This window comes from Scheffersomyces stipitis, chromosome 6 (assembly GCF_000209165.1).
Source record: "Scheffersomyces stipitis CBS 6054 chromosome 6, complete sequence".
In the NCBI taxonomy this organism is placed as follows: domain Eukaryota; kingdom Fungi; phylum Ascomycota; class Pichiomycetes; order Serinales; family Debaryomycetaceae; genus Scheffersomyces; species Scheffersomyces stipitis.
In genome coordinates, this window is record NC_009046.1 from 1,386,376 (window position 1) to 1,410,679 (window position 24,304).

The following is a 24,304-nucleotide window of genomic DNA, read 5'->3' on the forward strand; positions in this document are numbered from 1 at the left end:
TGTTTTTTTGAATATTTTTAGTACGGATCTTGAGAAGATTAGTTGGATTTGCTACCCGGTGTTCCGTTAACAGCGGGTTGGTTATCCGAAAATTTACTAATCTAGACATCTTAATAATTAGTATTATCAGAATGAACGTTGATGTCCTCTATGTCCATACTTAGGTCCAGGTTGTCATCTGTTAATGGATTGTGACCTGGTGCCTGTTGTTGGCCTGGAGAATCTACTTGAGTTGCTTCCTCAATTTGAGTTTGTAGAATTAGTGAAGAGTCGGGGATGTTGAGGTTGGATGTCCTCATAGACTCAGGAAAACTAATGGTCGATCCCATTTGTGATTCCCTTAATTCACTATAGTTTGTTCTACTGTTGTTTAGGAGAGAAGGTAGTCGTATTGACGTGGTCGGAGTCCTTGCGGGGGACCCACTAGGGCCATTCGTGGTCCTGGGAGTGGGTGTCGGTGTCCAGGGTTTCTTACCTGTTGACGCAGGTTTGAGGACCTTGGATCCAAGCCGGGCAGGGGTTACCGGTTGAGATTTGGAACTAGTTATGGGAGCATGCTTCAGAGGGAGCATGCTAGTAGGCCGGGAGGGAGTTACCGGTTGAGATCTTGAATTTGATTTAGGTGCATGCTTCAGAGGGAGCATGTCAGTAGTGTATTGTGGAGTATTTGGGGTGGTATCCACTTTTGAATTTTTTTGTTGTTGCTCAATCAATGTAGATGGAGCGAGTTGGGTGTCCTCGTCATTTATAGTCGAGGGTTCTTCGTCATCGGTGTAGTACACCATTTCATCGTCTTGTGTTGAAATTTCAGGGGCTTTATCGTTGTTCTTGTTAATGGCTTTCGGGGTTTCGTGACGTGATGGTGCTTGTGGTGTAGATGAAACAGTGTTTGGCCGGTTGCGTGTGGCTTCGGTCTCCTCTGCTGTAACCTCTTGTGTTGTGAGGTCCTCTATCGGGAGCACCTCGAAGCTATTCTGTTGTTGTGGGATAGTTGGTGGACTGGGGGTTGTCTTTTGTCTAGATCTTTTCGTGGGTCGACTAAAGCCATCCCCGTCTTGATTTGTAGTTCTGGGACCCGTGGTGAGGGTTATTGGATGGTTCTGTTTGTTTGGGGATGGTACCTTAGTGGGCCATTGTGTTAAGGGCCGACTTTGGAACAATGTGGTTGATTTGGGAACTGGACATCTTTTGGTAGTGTGCTTGTTGTTGTGGCATCTGAAACAGAATTGGTATGAAGAGATGATGTCAAGTTGGACGTTTTCCAAGAAGATACTCTTTCTGTTGGGAATATTGTCTGAGTTGCTGCCAATCAAGAAGAACAGGACGTGTGTAAAGTCTGCTTTTTTGTCAGTGTAATTTAAGATTGGTGCCTTTCTTATGAATTGATGTAGAATTTCGTACGGGATTCGGTCCTGTCGTCTCGAGGGTTTACGAGAAGGTAAGGATGTATCGATGTATTGAGGAATTTCAAAATCTTTTGTGTGGAACATGATGTCTAGGATGTCTCGCGGATCTGGGAAGTCCGACGAAGCTTTTATGCCAACTAGATACATGTTGGATAGTTGCTTTGGCCTTACAAGACTGAGCTGAAATTCAAAGGTGTCTTCACTGCCCACGTAAGGTGAGTGGAAAAGTTGTTGAAATCTTTCAAGCCAAGTTGTCATGGGTGTTGATTTCTGTTGAGCCAGTTCTGGGATCCGATCCTGAGTTACTATGCTTCCGAAACGAAAATCCACATGAGTGTTATCTCTTACAATTGTATGGAACTTGTCTTTAACATCTCTCATTGTAGCGCTGAAACTTATTTCTCTAGACAATTGCTGCATTTTGTCTTTTATGTCCTTAGTGGCTTCAAATTCGTCATTTGAGCCGGGGTCGAATTGACTTTTTAAGAACTCCAAGGATTTATGGAGTTCATTTAAAGTTTTGTTATTGTTTTGGGAGACCATGGGCCATTTGTTTGGGATAGTCTCTGTAAGGTGTTTTTCAATTATTTTGGCCATTTCCTCGGCCCGCATTGAATGCCTTTGGTCGAGATGGTCATTTTTGTTATAGAAAGCGTCTATTTGAAGACGTACGTATCTTTTCTCGTTTGAATTTCGAGCAATCTCACCGAGTGCGGTAAGGCAGAAATCTTGGGGCACATTCCATGCCTTAAGTCTTTCTTCTTGTCCCGCCCAATTGAGATCTGAAAGGGAGTTGGCATATTTTTGGAGATAGTAGGTGTTTGCTAATTGACGGTATTGTTCTTCTGAAAGGTGACCGGTAGTTTCGTGTAGTTCGGTCAATTGCTTACGTCTAGTTTTTGCGTCTTGAAGAATAGGTGAGGAGTCTCTGTCCACAATTACCTTTTGGAGTTGGCTAGCAGATGGGCCATTTTTTGGATTGAGTATTGGGATTGGTACTTGTTTGGCAATATTGAAGGTACGTAAACCTGTTTTGGCTGATTTGCTGGCAGTTCCTAAGATAGGGAAGATCTGATCAACATTTGGTTGAGTTGTTTTTGAATTTTTTGAGTTTTTTGAGTTTTTTTTTGAGTTTTGTAAGTTTCCTGTATTTTTTTGGGAGTTTTGTAAATTTTCTTTGTTTTTTTGGGTTTTGGCGTTTTCATGTTGATGGTGAATAAGAAGAGAGTCTTCTTGTTCTGGTAAATCAGTTGATCTGCTGGTAGATTCTAAAGAAGTGGAAACCATTTCATTTTCATCATTTGCAGCCATTTCCTGGTCGTGTACCTGTCCGATCACGTGATCGTGAAAATTTTTCGAAACCGAAGTTTCAAAACTGTCCATAGTGGAGCTTAATTGGGTCTGGTTCTGACTAACCAGTCCGTCCATGGGATTATCCCGTAGTTGGGCTGGTTCCTCGGAAGTAGTTGACAATGCTGTCTCGAAAGATGGCTCTAAATCGCCGTTTTCATCGGCATCTGTGGACTCGCCATCGAGGTCCATCAGATCAGGGGGTGCGACATGGTCGTGTGGATTTCGGTCAATATCCGGTGGTTTTGGCTCGTTTAAGGCTTGATTTGAAGAGCTTTCACCAGAGAAAACCCCTAGAGGTCCCTCTGGCTGATTGATGGGTCGTAGGTCGGCCATTTTTTTTTTTTTAACGTAGTGGCATACATTGCCACGTGATCTAGATCACGTGCTCAATATAAACAATTTATTAGGAATTACTGTAAATATTAACAAGAAAATCCGATATAGTGTAACGGCTAGCACGGTTCGCTTTCACCGAGCAGACCCGGGTTCGACTCCCGGTATCGGAAATTACTTTTTTTTTGAAATCTTTGTATACTCGAGACTTTGATTTTTTGCATCTACAAGTGGATTCTAAGCATTAGGTGTATTATTAATATAGACTCTAAGAATCTAACAGTGGATCTGAACAGGCTCTTCTTTATATACGATTTGATGGCTGCCTTTCTTGGATCTTGACAATTCGGCCCAGACAACCATAGCTGTGAGCTTATCGCCACGATCGCATCCTGAATCCAATCCCTTAGTGTATTGTTTTAAATTGAGCCCTCTTCTGGCATCGTGGCCGTAGTAGACAACAGTAAGATCTTTGTCATGAGCTGATTTTTCCTTCTGTTTCATGTTAAAGATTTTGGACCAAGACACAGAATCTTCCACATCAGGATCACTAGTAGTTTCATTAAAGTACGGGCCAATCAAAGACCTCATTTCCAAGTTGTCTATAGGGTCCTGATCTTGCAAGTCCAAGTCCCATCTGATTCCAGCATGGACAGCTACACCATTGGCGCCTCCTTTTGATTTTTGCAAAGGCATGGTGCCCAATTTCTTGATTATGGAACAGTTGTTGATATATTGAACATGCTCTGGTTCCAATTTCTTTGCAATCAAGAATTCTGGGTCATCGTTGAAGCCATCCTTAACAAGAAAGCTTGAACCATCTCCTAAGAACTTTTCGATGGTTCCGTTAAACTCAAACGAGGGCTGGTCCAAGCCATGGAATGTGGCATAGTTCTGCAAGGCATAGTACTCGTGGTTTCCTAAGATACAGTCTACATCGTTAGCAATTAAATAGTCGAGGATCTTTCTGGAGTCTGGTCCTTTGGTGATAAAATCCCCCAATAAAAGCAAATGATCGTTTTTCTTATTGTACTTGACTTTGTTCAACAACTTTCTGAATTGAGTGTAATGGGCGTGGACGTCACCTACCATGATAATTCTGTTTACATTACGTTTCTTGGAAGATTGTTCACTGTATTCAGAGTCGAATCCCAATGTGGTGTAGTCACCCAAAGCTACGCTGGTGCCTCCAGCCAATGGCGTCAAGGCTACATCTAATTGTGACACTTTCTTGATGGCTACCAAATCTGTAGCTTCTGGGATGAAATAGCTGGGCAAATAAAGCGTGAAAAAGTACAAGGCAAACAAACCGACGAAGAAACCTCCGCCATACATAGAAGCCTTCTGAACCGGTGTCCACGAATGTTCTTCTTCTACTTCGTATTCTTCCACATCATTGTAGTGAGCGAGTGAAGAGCGTCTTAGAGGTGTGGACTCGCTCATGGCAAAAGTTGATATTTCACTTCTGGAACTCTGGTTAACTCTGGTATATTCTGGTGCTTCTATATATTGTTATATGTATGTAAATATGGCGGAGTTGAAGCTAGGAGTTAGCAAAGTTTTCTATTTATGAAGAAACCGTAGCTATTTCAAGAAAGTTATCTAGATGCAAAACAAAATATTTATATAATAGAAGCGTAGCCAGCGATGTGTTGTGCGCGGGCTCACAACCGGCCAATTAATATGGGCCATCGTGTTGCTGCGAAAAATGCAACCGTTGAGGTTGTTGCAGCAACGATTGCAAAATTTCTGGATTTTACGCAAAAGCAAGAATGGAATTAGGGCTGATATTTGTAAAGAAATAGTTTTGTATAATACTGTATTAGAACTATAGTAGTCACACTCATAGTATAATGTTGGTGATGGCATTAATCTAATTGCTTTCTGTAAACTACTCCTGCAACTCCATTGGCAATATAGCTTAGTAGCACTTACTAGCACTAGATTATTCAGTCATAATTTAATATTCTGTTATACTATATATTCACTACTATAGCTTTAAGCTTAACTATCCTTGCTGTAATACTCAAATTGATCCTATCCATTGTATACAAAATTCCATAAACAAACCACCCCAATGTAACCAAATTCAAAACCAAATTCACCCTCCACCGACTCCCTCGGGACGTGGAACTTCCTTCTGAATAACCAATTCTCTACTGAGAAGTTGTCTCAAATCATCGCTCACTTCAATCATTTCATTGCTCTTCACAGAGCTGTTACTGGCACTGCTAGATCTCCGCATGTACACATCCGAGTTCAATTTCTTGATGCTGTTTTCACGGTCGATGATGTCGATCATTCTCTTGAACTTCAAGAACAAAAGCTCGCTTCTAATCAACAATGGATCCAAATGCAACGTCATCAGCAAATCGTTCATGTACTTCAACACCTCGTCGAACTGCTTCAAGTTCTGCATGATGATTCTTTCGTTGTCACTCAAAATCGCCAATGCAAAGAAAAGATGAAACTGACTCGAGTAGCAGTCAGTCCACAAGATTTCCCATAGCCGCAACACCTGTGGCCACTCCAACTCACGCTTAAATAACACGAGCAACATCCTAAAGAAGAAAAACAAGTCAATAGAATTGCATTTGTCCAAATGCTTGTAGAGCTCTGGCAACATAAACTGCAACAACTTGTTCAATGTGCTCATTTGCAACTTCATGCCCGATTGATCCCTTACAAAGTTTCTTTCCATTCTTTGCATGAACTTGGTAAAGGCCCAAAATGTCAACGATTCGTCCTGGAAAGTCACGTACAAGGGAGACAACAAGTCCGTCATTCCTTGAACATAGCCCAAATTGAGATTGTGCTCGTTGTAAGTCAACAATATCTCTCTCATGATGTACAAATGAGGGTTTCTGATGTTAGATATATCGAACTCGTCATCCAATTCTTCTTCATCTGGAGTCTCAGGACTGGATTCCCTCGTAGCATTATCTCCACTTTCTGCATTAGAAGTCGACTTCTTGGGATTCTGGAAAATGGGCAACTGACGGTCCGTACGGTTGACATCCTTCTCGATTCTATGCTTCTGATCCTTCCAAAATTCTGTCGCTCTCTTGTCATCATCCTCTATCCATCTCAATTTCAATTCTTCATAAGCTGTTTCATATGACTTTCTCAACAAAATTCGTTCTTCTGTTGAAGAATCCCACGGGTAGATGCCCAACAAAAACAACCACGCTTCCTTTCTAACAGAATCTTCCAAACCTCCATGGAATATTCTTGACTTGACTTCATCAGCAGTCAAACAAAGACGACCGCTATAGTCAAAAAATGACTCCCACTCCTGTTGGTTGATCTCTTTTCTTCTTGATGTTTGGCTGATTTCCTCATCGGTCAATAGTTCGTTGGATCCCAACTCATTGTTGATCTTGTTATAAATGTCGTTGTTAAGCAAATTCTTACGCTGGGACTCTTCCGCTTCCTCCTTCACCTGTTGAGCCCATTTGGCCAAATAAACCCGCGCCAGATCGAATTCATCACCAATCTTTTGCACTTCTGGTTTGTTCATGATCTGCTTCACAGATAATGGAGCATTGTCTTCAATGATATCCATGACTTGTGACTTGGTTCTAGCCGTGATAGTGGCAACAGTCTCTAATACCTTCCATTTGGCCGTGGCGATAAATTTATTCACGTTGGTAAGGTCAGGCAACTTGAACGGTTCGATCAGCTTTTTGTTTGGCTCAGGAACATCTTTCACTTTGAAAGGAGCAAAATTCCGCAAATCGTTCAGTTCTGGATTGATCAAATACACTGATGAAGCAACGGTAGACTTTTGGACATTGACGAACTTTTCTAAAATCATCATAAAATGCTTACCACCCCAATATAGCTGGCCGTTTTCGTCGAACGGATCGAATCTACGGTTCTTCAATCTCTGACTAGAATTAGAAGAAGGTGACTCGTCATCGTGGAAAAACACTATTGGAAACTTCTCGCCATCCTGTGTGTTGATGACTAGCGATCCATACCAGTATCCGGCCGAAGGGTTCCTTACTTGGATCGAATAGATGAACGAAAGAGCCGCAGAAAAAGAATATCCACTCAACAGCGACGATGACGGCCTGGGAATGATACGTGTCACCGCAGTCTTTGCAGCACTTGATGCCTCTGCTGAGAATGCAGCAAATCCAATGGAGTTGCTCTTGCCGGAAACAGACAGTGCTTGCAAATCCAAGTCGATGTCTTCTACGTCCACGTTTTCGTAAATTGATCTCTCTTCCGCCGATAGTTGATTTTCGGGAGTAAACAGCAACAAAACATCCAAATTTGTACCATTTGCTGGACGAGAAAGTGTCAAAAACCCAGGAATGTTGTCTTTTTTGGAAGTTGTAGGATGAAGATACACTTTGGATTTGGCGTAGAGCAATTCGACCTCTGTCAGACTCATTGCCCGGTATGAGCCGGACCTTGTACTCCGGGTACTCGACATGGCTGTTTCTATAGAAAAGAATGCAATTGAGCCAGATAGCAATTAAAAAGAAGCCGTCGACAGTATTCTTGTTTAAAGTTGGTTTCAGGAAATTCGCCCTCTTTATCAATTTCGGAGGTGGCATCATTCATGCTCCCTGGAGTGTATACAGAGCACGTGACAATTATAGTGGTAGTAACCGGAAATGGCTGCATAAGGAATGGCAGAACATCTGAGGATGGGATCAAAACGTCAAAATGGTTCTAATTTGTTTATTCTACCAGCACTGATATATAAGCAGTGGTGAGTAGAAGCTTTTCCTTTTCTTTGCTGAAAATAATGAGTATTCTCCAACTTTTCACTGTCCCTCTGGCCTCACACAGGTGCCCATTTCCGGTCACATGCTTTTTCTCCTAAGTGGAAGCGGCTGTGTATGGATATATTTAGAACTTACCTGAGCTGACATTAGGACCTCTACGTAGCCACTAATATGGTTTTCTGAAATTTGGCTGTATTAAATGGCATCGATTTCACCACCTCTACTTATATTTATTCTCGTATTAAAACCCAAATCTCAGAATTCAGTCTTCTCGCTCCCTCCTCTTAATAGCTTATCATTTTTTTTCGCAGCCATGGTGGCTGCAACTTTACATAATACATTTATTCTATATCTATAATACACGCACCTAAAGATACAAAGATCCAGCAGAGACAATGTCCCTGTGCACCAACTCGATGGTCTTCTCCATCTTCTCCTCCAAGTCGGTATTTCCAATGGTCTTGGCTGCTTGCACCAACTGTCTGATCAATTCTTCCAAACGCTTGAAAGTTCTGATCAACGACCCTTCGTACACATCGGTCATCTTACAGATCTGAGTGAACGATGCACCTTTACACCAAGCATATGTAACTTCCATCAACTCTGGCCTGAACGACTCGACGTAGTCCTTTTCTATTATTTCAATCTTGCTTTCCTTCGTCACCTTAGCTATCTTGCTGGCCATGTCTTGCATAGACTTCAATGGCTCAGCCAATTCTGGCTTCAAACGTGGAGTCTCCTTGGCTCTTTCTTGGAAAACAAAACACGAAAGCAATGCAGCACACTGTTCACATGTCAAGTCGTTGAAGGTACCGTTGAAAATCAATTCCGTCAAAAGCAACTCATCACCTGAACTGATTTCACAGGCAACTCTACCCTTCAACTCGATGATATCGTTCTGTGTAACAAAGTCCAACCTTCTCAACACTCTCTTTCTGTGTCTCAAGTCATCCAATTGGATAACTGCTTGTGCTTCCAAAACCTTCTCCTTCAAGTTTTTGATTTTTTCCTGTATTTGTTCCTTTTCGCTGTAGTTTTCGTACAAATCCTTCAATCTTGCTGAGTTGTACAAGGGGTTGCTGATGAGCTTGGAGTCTAAAACATCGATCTTCTTCAAGAGCATCTGGAAGTCCTGGTCAGTGATCTTCATGTTTTCCACAGGATCCATCAATGGAATTCCATCGGGCAATCTCTTGGGCAAATCCTTCATCGTCTTCAACAACGTCTTCTTAGATGCTGAACTCTTCAAGTCTTCTGGTACTCTCAACCGCACACTACTGATCTTTTCAATTGAATCGAGAGTGATAGGAATGTACTCCACTCTGGACTTCTCACCGGCCTTAGCAGGTCTAATCCCTTCAGGTAACATGGGATTCAAGGGCTTGATCAAGTTAACGGGCGAATCCACAAACATCGTGTACACAAATACATTGACAATGTAGGTTTCGTAGTCTGTGAACGACTGGTTTCTCTTATTGTTACGTTTGGAGAAAGAAGTCACCATTCCCCAGCCGTAGTCCTGATCACCTATTTTGACTTTGATAACTCTTCCTTCTTGCAAGAAAGGCAAGATGTAGCCAGGATGAGTAATTACTTTTCTGACGTCTTCCTGGTATTTGTCCAACTGCTTCTTGAGATCGTAGTACTCTTTCACTGTAGCTTCATCATCGACTTCGATAGTGTTGTACTTCAAAGTCAAGTCCTGCAACGTCTTTTCCATCACAGGGACAGAGGCAGCGTTCTGGAACTGGTAGAATGAGTTTTCCAACATGAACTCGGGAGAAATGCCTTCGACTCTCATTAAATTCAAGATCATGTTGTAGCCCAAATGGAAGGCCGAGTCAAGTCTATCAGCCTGTCCCTTTACCATACCTTTGGCTACTTGAGGCTCCATTTTTTCGTCAATCATCATGATGACTATACCACGATCATCCAACCCACGACGACCAGCTCTACCAGACATCTGGATATACTCACCTCCCGAGACCCATCTGAAGCCTACACCATCCCATTTACGAACAGAGGTAAATACTACTGTTTTAGCAGGCATATTCAACCCAATTGAAAAGGTCTCTGTAGCAAACAACACCTTCAAAAGACCCTCCTGAAACAAGATCTCGATAATCTCCTTCAATATAGGCAACAATCCCGAGTGGTGGATACCGATACCTCGCTTCAACAAGGGTAAGATGTTCTTGATCTGGGGCAACTCTTTGTCTGCTTCCGGCAACAAGTTGATGGCGTTATTGAAGATCTTGGTCAAGGCATCTCTTTCGTCGTCGTTGTTGAAATCTAACTTGGACATCTTCAATGCAAGAGACTCACAGTCTCTTTTCGAAAACGAAAACACAATCACAGGGTTGTACCTTTTCATGTAGATCATCTTGACGATCTTGTAGATGTCCGACTTACCGTCCTTATTGCCTCCCTTGTACGTTTGACCCTTCTTACCTTTAGATTTATCACCCGAGGCAGGATCATCGCCACCAGCATCGCTGATAGAAGCCATGGCTTTCTGGAAATTTTCTTCCCTGAAAGTTCCCTTTTCGTCTACAACCAAATGGATCCCATCTCCAGCAGCTGGAAACAAGTAGTGCTGCAATGGAGTTGGCCTGAAGTCTGTGTACACAACGTGACAAGGCTGCGCATGGATCTTAACAATCCATTCTGCGAATTCCATGGCATTGGGAATGGTAGCAGAAAGAAAAACATGATGCACCTTGTCTGGTAACAAGATAATAGTTTCTTCCCAGACGACACCACGCGACTTGTCTCTCATATAGTGGACTTCATCAAAGATGACCCAAGCTACTTCTCGCATGATTTCCGAACCACGGTACAACATACTCCTCAAAATCTCCGTCGTCATCACCAAACACCCAGCATCGGGGTTGATAGTGACATCTCCGGTCATCAAGCCTACGTCGCCAAATTCTGCCAATAACTCTCTATACTTCTGGTTACTTAAAGCCTTAATGGGCGAAGTATAAATGACACGCTGCTTGTCACGCAACGACTGTGCAATAGCATACTCGGCTACAACTGTCTTACCAGCTGAGGTGTGCGCAGAAACAAGTACAGACTCATCTCTGTCTATACACGAGATGGCTGTGTCCTGGAAAGGATCTAAAATAAATGGATAAGTTCTCGCCTCTTTTTGTCTCTTGTGCTCACCGATGGGCACATACGGATAATCAGGCGGAATGGCAACCTGGTGCCTAACCTGATGTCTCAACTTCAACCCTTCGGGCTTCTTGTCTGAAACAGACTCAGCACTAGCCATAAGCCCGTCCAGCGCTGCGACTTCACGGGAGGCCTCAATTTCAAGAGAATCGAAGACAACAGGTTTAATATCTGGCTTTGACCTCGTGTTAGCTTTTTTATTATTACTGCTGGCCTCATTGTTGTTCTCATCATTGTATTGACTACTGGAATTTTTCACTTCGCTCTCATTCTTCACGTCTTCAGCTGTTCTTTTCTTAGACTCTTTTTTCGACTCCCCAGCTGTCTCAATGACTGGAGGAGCAGTCACAGGCGCTTCGTCGAACACGTCGAAGAGATCGTCAGCGTCCATTATTGGTAATTTAGAAAGAATTGTAGAATATGAAATCGATGAGATTGATGGAGTTATACTAAATTTTCAGGTGTGTATACAAAGTCAAACAGCGCTACCATAATAAAATGGTATCAGGGCATTTGAATGAATCACTGGTTGAATTTGCTGATATAACGGGTAAGATATGAATCGAGGCTTCTTACGGTTGAATATGAGTCAGGTAGTAGCTGTGACAATATTTTTTGAGAACAAATTCTTTAGTACTGCTGTCGATAAAACTAATGTATATATAGTAGAGATGAGATGAGATGAGATGAGATGTGGTAAGAAGACGTTGGCTTAGAAGAGTAAAGAAGAGTCAATTAGAGATGTAATTAAACTTATACATCCACACGTAAATATGGTATAAGCGAATTCTTGATTCCTCAATTCCATTTTTTTTAAGTATACTTGTTATACGACTAATGCGAATGGCTGCGAAATATAATCTTCGATAATGCTAAAATTAGAGGGTATCACTATTAATAATATCACAATTTATATGCTGACGTCAAACTCAAACTGGTCATTGTTCTGCAATGCTTTAAGTGTTCTCCACTTCTCTCTGTCGTACTCTCCTATCACTGCGCTGGGAACAGAACTGACTCTAGATCTATCTGAACTTGGCCCACTTTCGAGTTCCCAGAAGTCTATGGGCTCTTCACCAACATGTGATATATTTGGCTGCCCGTAGGCAGAAAATAAGTTAGATGAGGGAGGAACCATGCTGTGATAATGTAACTTTGTCTGAGGAAGAGGAAAAGAGGGCACAGAAGAGCTGTGTCTGTGATGAGATCTAGTAGTAAGAATAGATTTGAGAGACTTACGAGGAGATCCTGACCTGGACGACACAGCTGAACCTACTGACATGGCATTGGAAATGGACGAACTGGTGTGCTTGTGGTATCTAGATCTTTCAATGTCACTATTCCCGATACTGAGTCTAGCTCTTTTCTTGAACGCATTGCTGATTCTTCTTGGGCTCTCAAGAATCTTCTTGATTGGAGAAGAAGATACAGAGTTGAATTCATTAACACTCTCTGCCATTGGCAGAACTATTTTGGTTTGTATTGGTATTGTCTGATAGTCAGAAGGTGTTTTTACCGAACATCCATTACTGCTCAGACTAATGTTTCGGTATGTATGCAAAGATGGGGCACTGAGGGACCTGCTCAGTAGGTTGTATGATGGTCTTCTAGCACTACCAGTAGTACTGTTAAAATCTGATATGTTATCAATGTTATCTAACCTAGCTTCAACAGGAGGCAATATGAATTCTTTGTGGAGTGTTTGACTTTGGGAAGTTTCTTCAAAGTCATTCAAAGTCTTTAAATTATTACTACTAACCAATTTCACTACTCCTGTAAAGTTTGCTCCAGATCTTGTCCTTCTCTGTTCATATGCTTCGGCTTTTTGATTCCATTCTTCCAAGGAGATATTATTGATATGATTTGACGATGGTGAATTTTCTGCTTTCCAGATAGAATTCTCGCCATCGTCTTGTCTCGGAATTTTCTCTAGTCCGTTAAGTGCTGTCCTATAATCTTCTCTGTGGTTCTGCTCCTCGTGATGAAGAAGGTAGGGCTTATTTTCAAATTCATAAATACCTATCTTTCGGGAACTGTTCTTGATGGGAACTTCGTCAATTGTAATTTCATTCACATCAAATCCGTGGAAATAGCTCTGGTCAATAGGCTCTGCAAATTCCTCCACGTAAGGTAAGTTTGCAGAATCTAAGTCATCTATGCCTTCAATATTAGGGGTCTCTATCTCAGATTCACCAACTGGACTTAATGTAGTAGGAAGATTAGGTGCTTCTTCATCTATGTTTGAGGCTGGAACTATGGTGGAAGTTGGCAAAGTTGTAGAAGCTGGAAACGTATTATCAACTTCATTATATTGTTCAACCACCATATTTTCAATTTCTGTCAAAGACAAAGTTTCAGACATGTATGATTCTTGCCTTCTCTTCACCTCCATAATGCGACTTTCTCCACTTTTGAGAACGGGAGGCAAGATGGATTCATTCACTTGAGCTAGGAACATTCTTTCGCCATTGATAGAGTTCCACATCTGATTTCTTTTCAGTTTCTTAGATGGTCCAATGCATGAGGTAGATTTGGATCTTTTGACTTTTTCAGAAAGTACCATGTCGTCCACTTCTGTGATATGGTCCATCTGTAGATTGGTTTCAGAGCAGTTGGAGTTGAGTAATGAGATTGTTCTATGCAATTGTAATCCACTTGAGCTATTCTTCATGTTTGTGGACGATGACTCGGTCATAATGGTGGAAAGTGACACTTTGGAAGTATTCTCAGGAAGTTTGGTAGTGGACATCGACTTTAAGACAAATGAAGACTGCAGCTCCATAAACTTATCAGTAAATTCCAGATTCTTAGGACTATGCGATTTGAACAAACTTGGTACACTCTTACTTGTTCTTAAGTCTACCAGACGGGGAACGTTTGGTCTGTTGGATGTAAATATCTTGAAGGTATTTCTTCTAGACCTCTTGGACTCGCTGGAATTTCTTGTTAACTCCAGATCTGGACGAATGATGGCATTTAATTCTGCAGCTGAATCCATCCAGTTCGAATTAGTGAAGCTGGAATAGTTGGGTTGGGATTCTTTCTCATTTTCTGCTGTTTCTAAAATATCTTGTATGGTCTGCTCATCATCTATATCTTGGTTTATCAATGTTTTTTCAGATATTTTCTTGGATACCAAATCTTGCTTCCCTCTATTTTCACTGTAAGTACTTGATACTTGGGTGTTGTTAGAAGAAGAAAGTGGGGTCATCATCTCTTCATCTTTGATCTTTGATTGAAACCTGTGACTAATGAGTACCATAGTCGAGGAGGCTACTATGAATATGATATTGACAATGAAGAGAACTAGAACAATTACTTGCCAATGTCTAGGATTATTTGTTTGTCCAATATGATTTTGGACCATCTGCACTATGAGGAGTGTGCCGCTGGCAAGGTAGAAACATGACGCTGATAATTGCAAGACGATGGAGATCGGAGATGCTCGTCTTGTTATGAGTGTTGTGGAACAGATGGCTAATAAAACTGCCACTAGAACAAACCCGGCAATAGCAAATACAAGTATGGGGACATATCGTATATGGGTGAATGCTAGTATTGAGAATACGGACGTAATAATGCAGAAAACTGATATGAGGGAGTTGATCCCAAGGACCAGCTCCACAAACATTTGTGAATGGTAGAAAATGCAAAGAAGGGAGGGCCTAAAGTGTGAGCTCGAGGTTATGTTTGGAGATATTTGTTGATATTTGTAGAAATTGTCTAGTATTTAATGGGCACCAAGCTTGTGTCCCAGCACGAACGGGAAAAGATACTTTGCTTTTGGAATGTTCTTCAACAATGAGATGGGAACAGAAGTCAATTGTGGAAAGGATTGACAATTGCAGGTCCCTTGAAATAGCCGGCGTGAACACCAATCAGAGTTGGTTTGCAATTTGCTGAAACCAATAGACGATAGTGGGGAGCCAAAAGCAGATCAAGGCGAAGAGATGTGGATCGGATCGAAGCCAGACTGTATTTGAATTCAAACAGAAAACCCATGCATACAGGACGCAATTCCTTATACACACAAGGCTGTATAAACATTTGGTTGTCCCCACCATCAATATTATGATATGGTGAAATTGACTATGGTTGTGAAAAATTTGAAGGTAAACACAACTGTGTTTACTACCAGGCCCAAAACGGCAGTGCTGCTGAGTTGACGTGCATACATGGCACGTGATAGCGCATAAAAAAATCTACTCACATGCGGCAAGCGGATCGGGATTACCAAAGAAAGCTTCGATTGGGATGGCTATATGCGAGGAACAATGCAAGACGAGCTAGCTGAGGAAGCGAAGAGATAGCCCGTAACTTGCTGAGGTTGTTTGCAAACAAATAGACGGAGTCGCGAAGTGCTGCCCTGCGACGACGCATGTACAGATTAAAAAATTGGCGCCCACGGCGTAGGTGTTAGTTGTCCGAGAATAAGCTTTGGGACAGAAGAGAGACAGCCCTACCATATTAGCACAGTAGTATTGGCAATGTACCTTATGTAGGTTGAAATTGCCACGAAATTGTCAAAATTGTCAAAATTGTCAAAATTGTCAAAATTGTCAAAATGAATGGCAGTTTTCTTACAAAATTAGTGGCACTTTCATTGAAATTGCACACTTGTTCTAAATTTTCGTACTTCCACCGTATACTCATAGTAGTCGTTAGAGCAGAAAGTAGACTGTACGAAGCATATTGTTAGTAACAACACAAATATCTCTTTAAGTAGGATTCCCAATTAGCTAGAATTCTCATAAAAGCATCTTTAAAGTACGTGTATATCCTACGGTCTCCAAGCAATGGCTTCATATGCTTAAAATGCCACACAATTGACACTATATACACAGTCAACTTATCATTATTCAATATTAGTACTAAAGTCTACAATATGAATCAACATAACTATAAATTTTGCAGTCGCTAAAAACTAGTCTTTAGAATCAGAACTTGCGGTCGCCAGAAACCCATCTGTTGACCATGTCCAAAGCATTCTCTGGTTGGTCGTATGGCACCATGTGACCACCACCAAACACTCTCAAGAAGGTGAAGTTGGCAAAGTTCTTGACTTCACCGGCAGCCTTCTTTCCTACTGTCCAGGTTCTGATTTTTTCTGTGGCAAACTTGGCAGCTCCAGACCATGGCAAACTGTTGGTCCAGGCTTGGTTTCCCAACCAGTTACAGATGAAATCCTTGTCACCGGCATAAATCAACACTGGGAGCTTAGCTTCCAATAATTCAATGACATTCTTGTAGTAAGGCTTCATCCAGTCACCGGCCAACAAGAAGTTTCTGTTAATGTCGAAGTTACAGGATTCATACTCGTCCACCTCGGCACCAAGCTTAGCCTTGACTTCCGGCTGGTTCAAGTATTGGTCGATGTATTCCAAATCTTTGTAGCACAAGTTGGAGCCTTCACACATGGTTCTGATGTCGTAGACATTTCTACCAGTCTTTTGGTAAGGACCCATCTGACCGTTGTTACAGTAGATCGTGGCAGGAACACACGACCACAAAGAGCCGGACTCATAACAGGACTTGATTAAAGACAAACATCTAGGAATGGCGTTGGACATGGCTTGGCATTCTTCTGGTTCCAAGACGGAAGGTTCTCCTCCTTCACCACAGGCCATAGGCTCGTAGTATTCGTATTGGGTCAAAGGGTCGGTCAAACCGTTTCCGATCAACACCGAGGTCAAGTTGAAAGAACGGTCCTCATGGCTCAAGATCTCACTGGCGAACACTGGGATGTAATGGCCGGCGTAGGATTCACCAGCAATGTGGAAAGGAAGAGTGTTGTATTCTGGGAACTGCTTGAAGAATAATTCCAAGAAGGCATACACGTCCTGGCCAGCAGCAATGGTGTTGGAAACAGACTGAGAAGAGTAGGAGTATCCAACATTTACTGGCTGGTCCAAGAAGATTACCGAGGCATTACTGTTCCATGAGTATGGGTTGTGAACAGGCTTCAAGTCGGCGCCGATGGATGCTGGGCCCAATTCAAAGAACAAACCGGTCAAAGACGAACATCCTGGACCACCGTTCAACCACAAGATAACGGGGTCGTTCTTGGGGTCGTTTCTCGATTCGAAGAACCAGTAGAAGAAGTGCTTGTCTTCGTCCTCAACATCCAAGTAACCACTGTACTGCTTGACGGAGTCAATGCCCAAGTCCTTAGGAGTGTTTTTGACTCTAAGCTTGTGGTTAGGAAGCTTGGCGTCAGATACATGGTAGTCGAACTGCGACTTGCTAGAGGACTTTTTGGCTGGAGCCTTGAAGTTCAACTTGGAAACGGTCTCAGGGAACTCGAGCATCATGTCGGCCCAGATTTTCTTTGTTTCAGTCGAGACAGCTTCGAGCGGTTGGTTGAGCACAGATGCGATGCTGGTCAACACATTGTTTGCATTAATACCAGAGAACTTTTCTGCGATTTTGTCAGCGGCAGACTCAAAGTTCAAGATTTGTTGCCCATTGCCAGACTTAGCAAAGGGGTTGGGAACAGTTAGGGAGTCGGCAGCTCCGAATACGGAAGCCACAGCGACTAAAGTAGCAGCGGAAAGTGACAACTTCATTCTAAAGAAAGTGAAGATGAGCGTTTAAAAACGAAAAAAAGAGAAAAAGGAGAAAAGAAAAAGAGTCAGATTTCAAAAGCAGAATTGTTTGAAAATTCTATTTAAACTGAATCCCACAATTCGTGTGATACAGAAAGAGAGAGCCGTCTGGAGAAGGGCCGCTGCGGATGGCAAAGATAACCAAAGTGCTGACGTCAGGGCTCAGGTAAGCTGCTGGGCCATTTGGCCGTATTGGGTCGTATTGGGCCGCATTGGGAAACGATGGACGGAACGGGAGTTCATACTGCATATATGACAGCGGAATTAACCATAGGATAGTGGTTACGAAGATGTTTGAAATGGTAGCGCTGTTTAATTCTGTTAGCGATAAGACATTGTGGTTTGATTATGATACCATAGGGTATGAAGAAGATGGCTACACATAGTAGATGCGATAGACAGCAGACAAAAGTAAACAAACATCAGATATCAGCATTTTAGCGACACTTATAGTATATTCCGGTTCCTCGCTCTTCTAGTAAGTAGATACTTTCTATAGGCGAAAACACTTTCAACACTTTGACTGGGCTGGTATTGCAGCCCTAATAGAAGAAGATTCTCAGAATGATCCGTCGGAATGAAGAACGAAAACTAACATTGAGATGGCAGAACATTGAGATGACTGAACTTTAGTGCTCGACAATCAGAGACAACCTAGGTCCGTTGGCTGCAACATACACTATTTAAGCAATATAGGAACACATCATATTGAACAGAGCTAACAAGAGACAAAAGACTAGTAAATATTAGATGGGAAAAAAACCTAGCTATTTCTATCTGAAGCCTTCTAGTTTGGCTTGGAAACATTATCGAGTTCTTATTGAGACTTAGAGGCTAAAACAATATTAAACAACTTGACTTCGGAAAAACTTACTAAAAATTCCTTCCCAGATTAACTATCAACACCAACAGATTCTCTATCTATACAAACTCACTCTGGTATCCCTTGGAATTCATCCTCTTCTGCTACGTCTTCGTTCTCGAATATCGTACTAGATAGTCTGGGGTAACACCTGCATACAACCTCGGCCCGAATTCAACGTCAAATCGTTTTTCACTACTTTCAATTTTCAAATTGTAATTTATTTGATGCAAATCACCAAAAATGGGCCTTTTCGACCGGTTCAAGAGCGAGGGACTGCCTAAAGTAGAATCTGACAAAAATAGTGGATCTTCGAAGGCTGTTCAGAAGTTTTCGCGAAGTGATATCCGAATCTCAAGAATTGGCGAGGGCATCTCGGGCACGGTCGATTTGTACAAATCCAAGGTAGTACCGACCTTCAGGTATGCCGTAAAAACGTACCACTCTAAGGAGAAATACGAGTCCAAGACTGAATACGTAGCCCGTGTTCTTACCGAATACAACATTCTCCGACAGCTCCACCATTCAAATCTCATAGAGGTTTACAAATACGAGGTTTCGCTTAGTGGTGAAGTGCGGACGTTCCTTGAAGCTGGAAGCCCCAATCTCTACGACCTTATCCGTTCAGTGCCTGCGTCATCGTTAGACCCCAAGGGTATGCTATGCATATGGAAACAAATCTGCGACGGCGTACGATATTTGCACGAGGCTAAGGTGTGCCATCGAGATCTCAAGTTAAATAATTTGGTTGTAGATATTCCGAACCGCACTGTCAAGATTATTGATTTTGCAACTGCCCTTGTGGTCAAGGATAACGAGCCCGCAATAGGAATTGTTGGATCCGACGCCTACATAGCGCCGGAAACCATAGAGAAAATTCGCTACAACGGCATGGAAGCGGACATATGGTCTCTTGGTATAATTCTCTACTATTTAATGGTGGTGAAATTCCCCTGGAAATCGGCCCGACATTCTGACAAGAAGTATACAGCATTTAAAAACATCCCTGACAGGCCACAGCTGTGGATTACAGACCATTTGATTCCTCCACCCGTTTACACCGACGAGGGGTTGGAAATGGGAAAGGCTTCCGTCCTCAGGTATCTTCCTGCCGAATCATATCCTCTTGCCAGCTACATCTTGATGGTAAACCCAACCAAAAGAGCCACTATCAGAGACTTCTGGGAAGATGAATGGTTCTCCAGCATTGATTATTGCCACGAGGGCCATCGGTGTGAAACGGAGCATACGCTCGTATTCCGCGACCACCTCGGCGTATAGAGAAGTCTAAGATAAGAATATTCAGAAAAAAGTTGCAGCCATATATATTATTAAAATGACTCTGAGTCGAAGCCTGGCTTCTCTGGCCCATTCACTGAACATTGACTTCTTTCTGAACGTTGACTTCTGGCTATGTTTCACAGTTCCCTACTGACTCCTTCTTTGGCTGTAATTGACTCCATCTTCTCACTGACTCCTAGTCATTTGACTCTGACATGACTCTGGAGTACACAGGCAAGTGTGGAGAACCAGTTGCGGGATCTGGTTTTCGCACTGAGTTCCGATCATAATCACGTGGCAGAAACATACGCCGCACAGATTCTGGTGAGTGTCGCTGTTGGTTTCCCCCTCGGAACTGATCCCCACACACATTCCGGTCAACATTCAATTTTTCAGTTAGTCATAGTGAAAAATTCCTGAACTACATATATGGTGATTTTTCCTCCGATTCAGGCTTTAGATTTCTCCAAAAAAGCACCACTACTATGCTCTCTTCTGTCTCCAGTACCTTGAGGGTACAATCCAAGAGATTGCCCGTTGCAATTGCCAGAAGCTATGCTCTTTCAGCCCACGCTCAGGCACTCATCTCCAAGCCAGTTCAGGAAGTAGACCCGGAAATGGCTGAGATCTTGTCTCAAGAGAAAGCCAGACAAAAGAACTCCATCACGTTGATTCCTTCCGAAAACTTCACCTCAAAGGCCGTGATGGACCTTTTGGGATCGGAAATGCAGAACAAGTACTCCGAAGGCTACCCAGGCGAGAGATACTATGGTGGAAATGAAATTATCGACAAAGCTGAGTCATTATGTCAGAAAAGAGCCCTTGAAGCTTTTGACTTAGACCCTGCACAGTGGGGTGTCAATGTCCAGCCATTATCGGGTGCTCCAGCCAACTTGTACGCCTACTCAGCTGTTCTTGAAGTCGGAGACAGAATTATGGGTTTAGACCTTCCTCATGGGGGCCATTTGTCGCATGGTTACCAAACCCCGTCCGCTAAGATCTCGTACATCTCCAAGTACTTCCAGACGATGCCATATCGTTTGAACGAGGAGACAGGTATCATCGACTACGACACCTTGGAGGCCAACGCCATTTTGTTCAGACCCAAGATCATTGTTGCTGGTGCTTCTGCCTACTCTCGTGTCATTGACTACCGTAGGATGCGCGCAATTGCCGATAAGGTCGGAGCCTACTTGTTGAGCGATATGGCCCACATTTCCGGTTTGGTCTCGGCCGGAGTGACTGATTCTCCATTCCCATACTCGGATATCGTCACCACGACCACGCACAAGTCATTGAGAGGTCCCAGAGGTGCCATGATCTTTTTCAGAAAGGGTATCAGAAAGGTAACCAAAAAAGGTAAAGAAATCCCCTACGACTTGGAAAGAAAGATCAACTTCTCTGTCTTTCCTGCCCACCAGGGTGGTCCACACAACCACACCATCTCTGCGTTGGCTGTGGCCTTGAAGCAGACACAATACCCTGAATACAAAGAGTACCAGAGAGATGTCGTTGCCAATGCTAGCTCATTTGCCAATGCTCTTGTGTCACGTGGTTTCAAATTGGTCTCTGATGGAACTGATACCCACTTGATTCTTGTTGACTTGAGATCCAAAAATATTGACGGAGCTCGTGTTGAGGCTGTTTTGGAGAGAGCCAATATCGCTGCCAACAAAAATACTGTTCCAGGCGATAAGTCGGCTTTATTCCCCTCGGGCTTGAGAGTTGGAACCCCAGCAATGACTACCAGAGGCTTCGGCCCTGAGGAATTTGACAAGGTTGCCAAGTTGATAGAAAAGGCTGTAGAAATCTCGCTTGCCTTGAAAGCTCAGGAACAAGGTTCTGTCCCTAAGGAGTTGTTGGCTTCGTTCAAGAAGTTGGCTGATTCTAGTGCTGAAGTCAAGGCTTTGGCCAAAGAAGTATCGGACTGGGCCTCGACCTTCCCTGTCCCAGGCGACTTGTAAGTTGCCCGCAAGTTATTAGCAGTGTAAATATGACTCTATGTGAATATATGAGTAAAGAATAGAAATGTAAAGGTTATACTGTATGTCACGTGAATTTATCAAATCAAGAATGCTTTCAAAAATAGTAGGAAAAGTTGTACAAATATCAAAGAAGTACAAGCAGTCGAATACATACTACTATCAACTATAGAGATTGTATCAAGAATACCTACCTTTTCCCACAATTTCTCTGTAATACCTCTTAATATCCTCTCTATCTAATGTCGCATTCTGAAAATCTACAAATGCGACACGCGACATCAACACCTTAACTATGCAAAACCAATTTGGATAAGGCACTGAATTCATATAATCATTACTTTTCTTTTAAAAAGCATCCAACAGTCCTTCTTTCTTTGATTTCAAGCCGGAAAACTCAGAGATGTCTCCAAATACCAACAGCATGGCCCGGACGGCGTCAGGTGCAACCCGACCTTCGGATCTCATCTCATGGTCTCGTAATGGCTTTATTGCCTATGCCTGTCCTGTCCAGCACTCTAAAGACAATCTCTTACTCACTTATCTAGAAAACGTCAACGGCAATTCGTGGAAACTTGCTGAGCCTCAGAGTATTTCGGTCAAACTAGAGAACAACTTCCTCTCTGAGTTGGCGTTGGTGGAATGGAGTTACCTTAGCACTGACTTGGCTATCTCCGATGTCTATGGCAATTTCTACATTCTTCTTGCTGGAATAGGCTTGCTAGAGCCTGGTAGTGAAAAACTGACAGTCAATCTGGATTCGTCAGGTGCGGCATCAACAGCGGCGGCTAGTCAGAATTCACCGAGCTACGAATTGACCTCGTACAACCATATGGAAATGATCTATCGAGATATCATCAACCAGGACCCCGCGCTTCCCGTGAACCCTGGCGCTGCTATTGTTTCTTTCAGTTGGTTAAACATCGAAAAGGTCCAGATCATCAACAAGCCGGCAGCTTTAGTGACTTTGGAGAACCAAAATTCCTCAAACTCCCCCTTTGTCTATACTTATGGAGTGAACCAATTCCAGCCACACGGAGTCACGCATCCGATTCTGACCAAACAGGCATGTGTAGCGTTGCGACAGAATGGCCAGTTTACTCTCTATTTCCAAGGGGAACATAAGGTGGAGTACCACAAAACGTCTGTAGCGCTCAGTGACGATATCGTAATTATCACCAAAGCCTCCATAGGTTTTACCAACGACAAGCAAATAGTCGTGACAGCATATGATTCTGTAACCAGAAACATCTCGACTTATTCTGTCACTGTAGATTGGGGTTTTCTCGTCGAATCTGCCAAACGACAGAAGGTGGATCCTCATTACCATACACCCAAAGAAGAGCATAAGACTCCCAAATTGAACGTGACCAGGATCCTGGCCTCGATTCCGGTGCCCACGTTCTTGGCAGCAGCAGAGGAGGAGGGAAGTGACAAGATATCAGCACAAACGGATGCTGACAAAGTGGATATGGACAAGATGGACGTAGACGCAGACTCAGAAGACGGAAATCAGCCGCTGTACCAAATAGGAAGCCTAGCTTCGATCGATATCATATCTGCTGGGGCCGAAAAGGACTCATCTTTAGATATCCTTATCAGCTACACTTTTGAAGACGGTTCTGGTATAGCTTCTTCCACTATCTACAGATATAGTTTGAGCGAAGAACTGGAGCTTATACTGAGCGCGTTTGGCGAATTGGGAGTTCGTAAAAATGTAACTGCACCAGCAAATAGTCCAACAGTACAAACTGTGACTTTGCAAGACAAGCTAATACGTTCAGGCACGATCCAGTCGATAACGACAGCGTTGTCAGACTACTTCATTCTCTTGTATTATCTTGATGGCCATGTAGACGTTGTAGACAGAAACCTGATGAAAATCGTCAACAATTCCGACGATACTAATTTACCTCCAAAGACTATTTCGTCGATATTCGATGTCGGCTTCAACTTCCCAAAAATCGACAACAGCTCCAATCTCATTATGGCCGTTTCGCCCAACCTCACATCTGTAGCTTACGCCGACTTCAAGGGAGGGTCTACTCGGTTGAATTTGAAAGTTTTTGAAAAGGAAAAATACCTTGGAATTTCTCCCAAGGAACTCTTTGCTACGTCAGTGGGGTTTGCCTTCCGTCATGCCTACGCTTGTTACACCAATACGTGTTCTGACGATTTAGTTGCTTTGATTCAAACTGAAATCGTGCGACTTCAAATTCTGCTTCAAAAGACTATCACTGATAAACCACACAATATAGAAATGATCATCAAGAAGTTTGTGGAGTCAATTGTAAGCGAATCTCATAAAGCAATAAACTTCCAACTCGATGCTTTCAACAAGGAATCTGTAGACAAGTTGCTTTCCAATCCTCCATTACAGAAGTTGTTATCGTTGCAATTGGTTCTTGGGGAATTGCAGGATAAAAACTCCATAGTGAGCGACATTGCCTGGATAGTCTTGAACTTGAGGAGTACGAGTTTCGGCATCATGTTCCTGTTGTCTAGTATCTATAGGCAGATCTCCAAGAAGAAACCTACCGAGGATAGTCTACAAGAT

General features: G+C 42.7%; 9 protein-coding genes across 9 annotated transcripts; 3 read left to right on the top strand and 6 right to left on the bottom strand. All coding sequences in view use genetic code 12, as the record gives it.

Moving 5' to 3' along the window:
* Positions 1 to 110: 110 nt before the first annotated feature.
* PICST_33080 (predicted protein) lies at positions 111 to 3,092 on the bottom strand (the record flags this gene model as incomplete). Its single annotated transcript, XM_001385926.1, has 1 exon — positions 111 to 3,092. The coding sequence occupies one exon, from the start codon at positions 3,090 to 3,092 to the stop codon at positions 111 to 113; it is 2,982 nt and encodes a 993-aa protein (XP_001385963.2).
* A 276-nt stretch (positions 3,093 to 3,368) lies between these two features.
* On the bottom strand, positions 3,369 to 4,481 carry APA4 (Serine/threonine protein phosphatase 2A; the record flags this gene model as incomplete). Its single annotated transcript, XM_001385927.1, has 1 exon — positions 3,369 to 4,481. A coding segment is annotated over one exon (1,113 nt), but the record flags the coding sequence as incomplete, so codon positions are not given.
* Positions 4,482 to 5,104: 623 nt separating this feature from the next.
* On the bottom strand, positions 5,105 to 7,536 carry GYP7 (GTPase activating protein; the record flags this gene model as incomplete). The annotated part of the gene is given in 2 exon segments (XM_001385928.1): positions 5,105 to 7,246; positions 7,265 to 7,536. The coding sequence occupies 2 exon segments, from the start codon at positions 7,534 to 7,536 to the stop codon at positions 5,194 to 5,196; spliced, it is 2,325 nt and encodes a 774-aa protein (XP_001385965.2).
* A 665-nt stretch (positions 7,537 to 8,201) lies between these two features.
* On the bottom strand, positions 8,202 to 11,408 carry MTR4 (Dead-box family helicase required for mRNA export from nucleus; the record flags this gene model as incomplete). Its single annotated transcript, XM_001385929.1, has 1 exon — positions 8,202 to 11,408. The coding sequence occupies one exon, from the start codon at positions 11,406 to 11,408 to the stop codon at positions 8,202 to 8,204; it is 3,207 nt and encodes a 1,068-aa protein (XP_001385966.2).
* Positions 11,409 to 11,927: 519 nt separating this feature from the next.
* On the bottom strand, positions 11,928 to 14,648 carry PICST_33084 (predicted protein; the record flags this gene model as incomplete). The annotated part of the gene is made up of 1 exon (XM_001385930.1): positions 11,928 to 14,648. One exon carries the CDS (start codon positions 14,646 to 14,648, stop codon positions 11,928 to 11,930), a length of 2,721 nt encoding a protein of 906 aa, XP_001385967.2.
* Positions 14,649 to 15,954: 1,306 nt separating this feature from the next.
* On the bottom strand, positions 15,955 to 17,328 carry PICST_36810 (predicted protein; the record flags this gene model as incomplete). Its single annotated transcript, XM_001385931.1, has 1 exon — positions 15,955 to 17,328. The coding sequence occupies one exon, from the start codon at positions 17,326 to 17,328 to the stop codon at positions 15,955 to 15,957; it is 1,374 nt and encodes a 457-aa protein (XP_001385968.1).
* Positions 17,329 to 18,811: 1,483 nt separating this feature from the next.
* On the top strand, positions 18,812 to 19,702 carry PPR2 (serine/threonine kinase; the record flags this gene model as incomplete). Its single annotated transcript, XM_001385580.1, has 1 exon — positions 18,812 to 19,702. A coding segment is annotated over one exon (891 nt), but the record flags the coding sequence as incomplete, so codon positions are not given.
* A 548-nt stretch (positions 19,703 to 20,250) lies between these two features.
* SHM1 (Serine hydroxymethyltransferase, mitochondrial precursor (Serine methylase)) lies at positions 20,251 to 21,789 on the top strand (the record flags this gene model as incomplete). Its single annotated transcript, XM_001385581.1, has 1 exon — positions 20,251 to 21,789. One exon carries the CDS (start codon positions 20,251 to 20,253, stop codon positions 21,727 to 21,729), a length of 1,479 nt encoding a protein of 492 aa, XP_001385618.1. The 3' UTR covers positions 21,730 to 21,789.
* A 382-nt stretch (positions 21,790 to 22,171) lies between these two features.
* PICST_61313 (predicted protein) lies at positions 22,172 to 24,274 on the top strand (the record flags this gene model as incomplete). Its single annotated transcript, XM_001385582.1, has 2 exons — positions 22,172 to 23,177; positions 23,214 to 24,274. Coding segments are annotated over 2 exons (2,067 nt in total), but the record flags the coding sequence as incomplete, so codon positions are not given.
* Between the last annotated feature and the right edge of the window lie 30 nt (positions 24,275 to 24,304).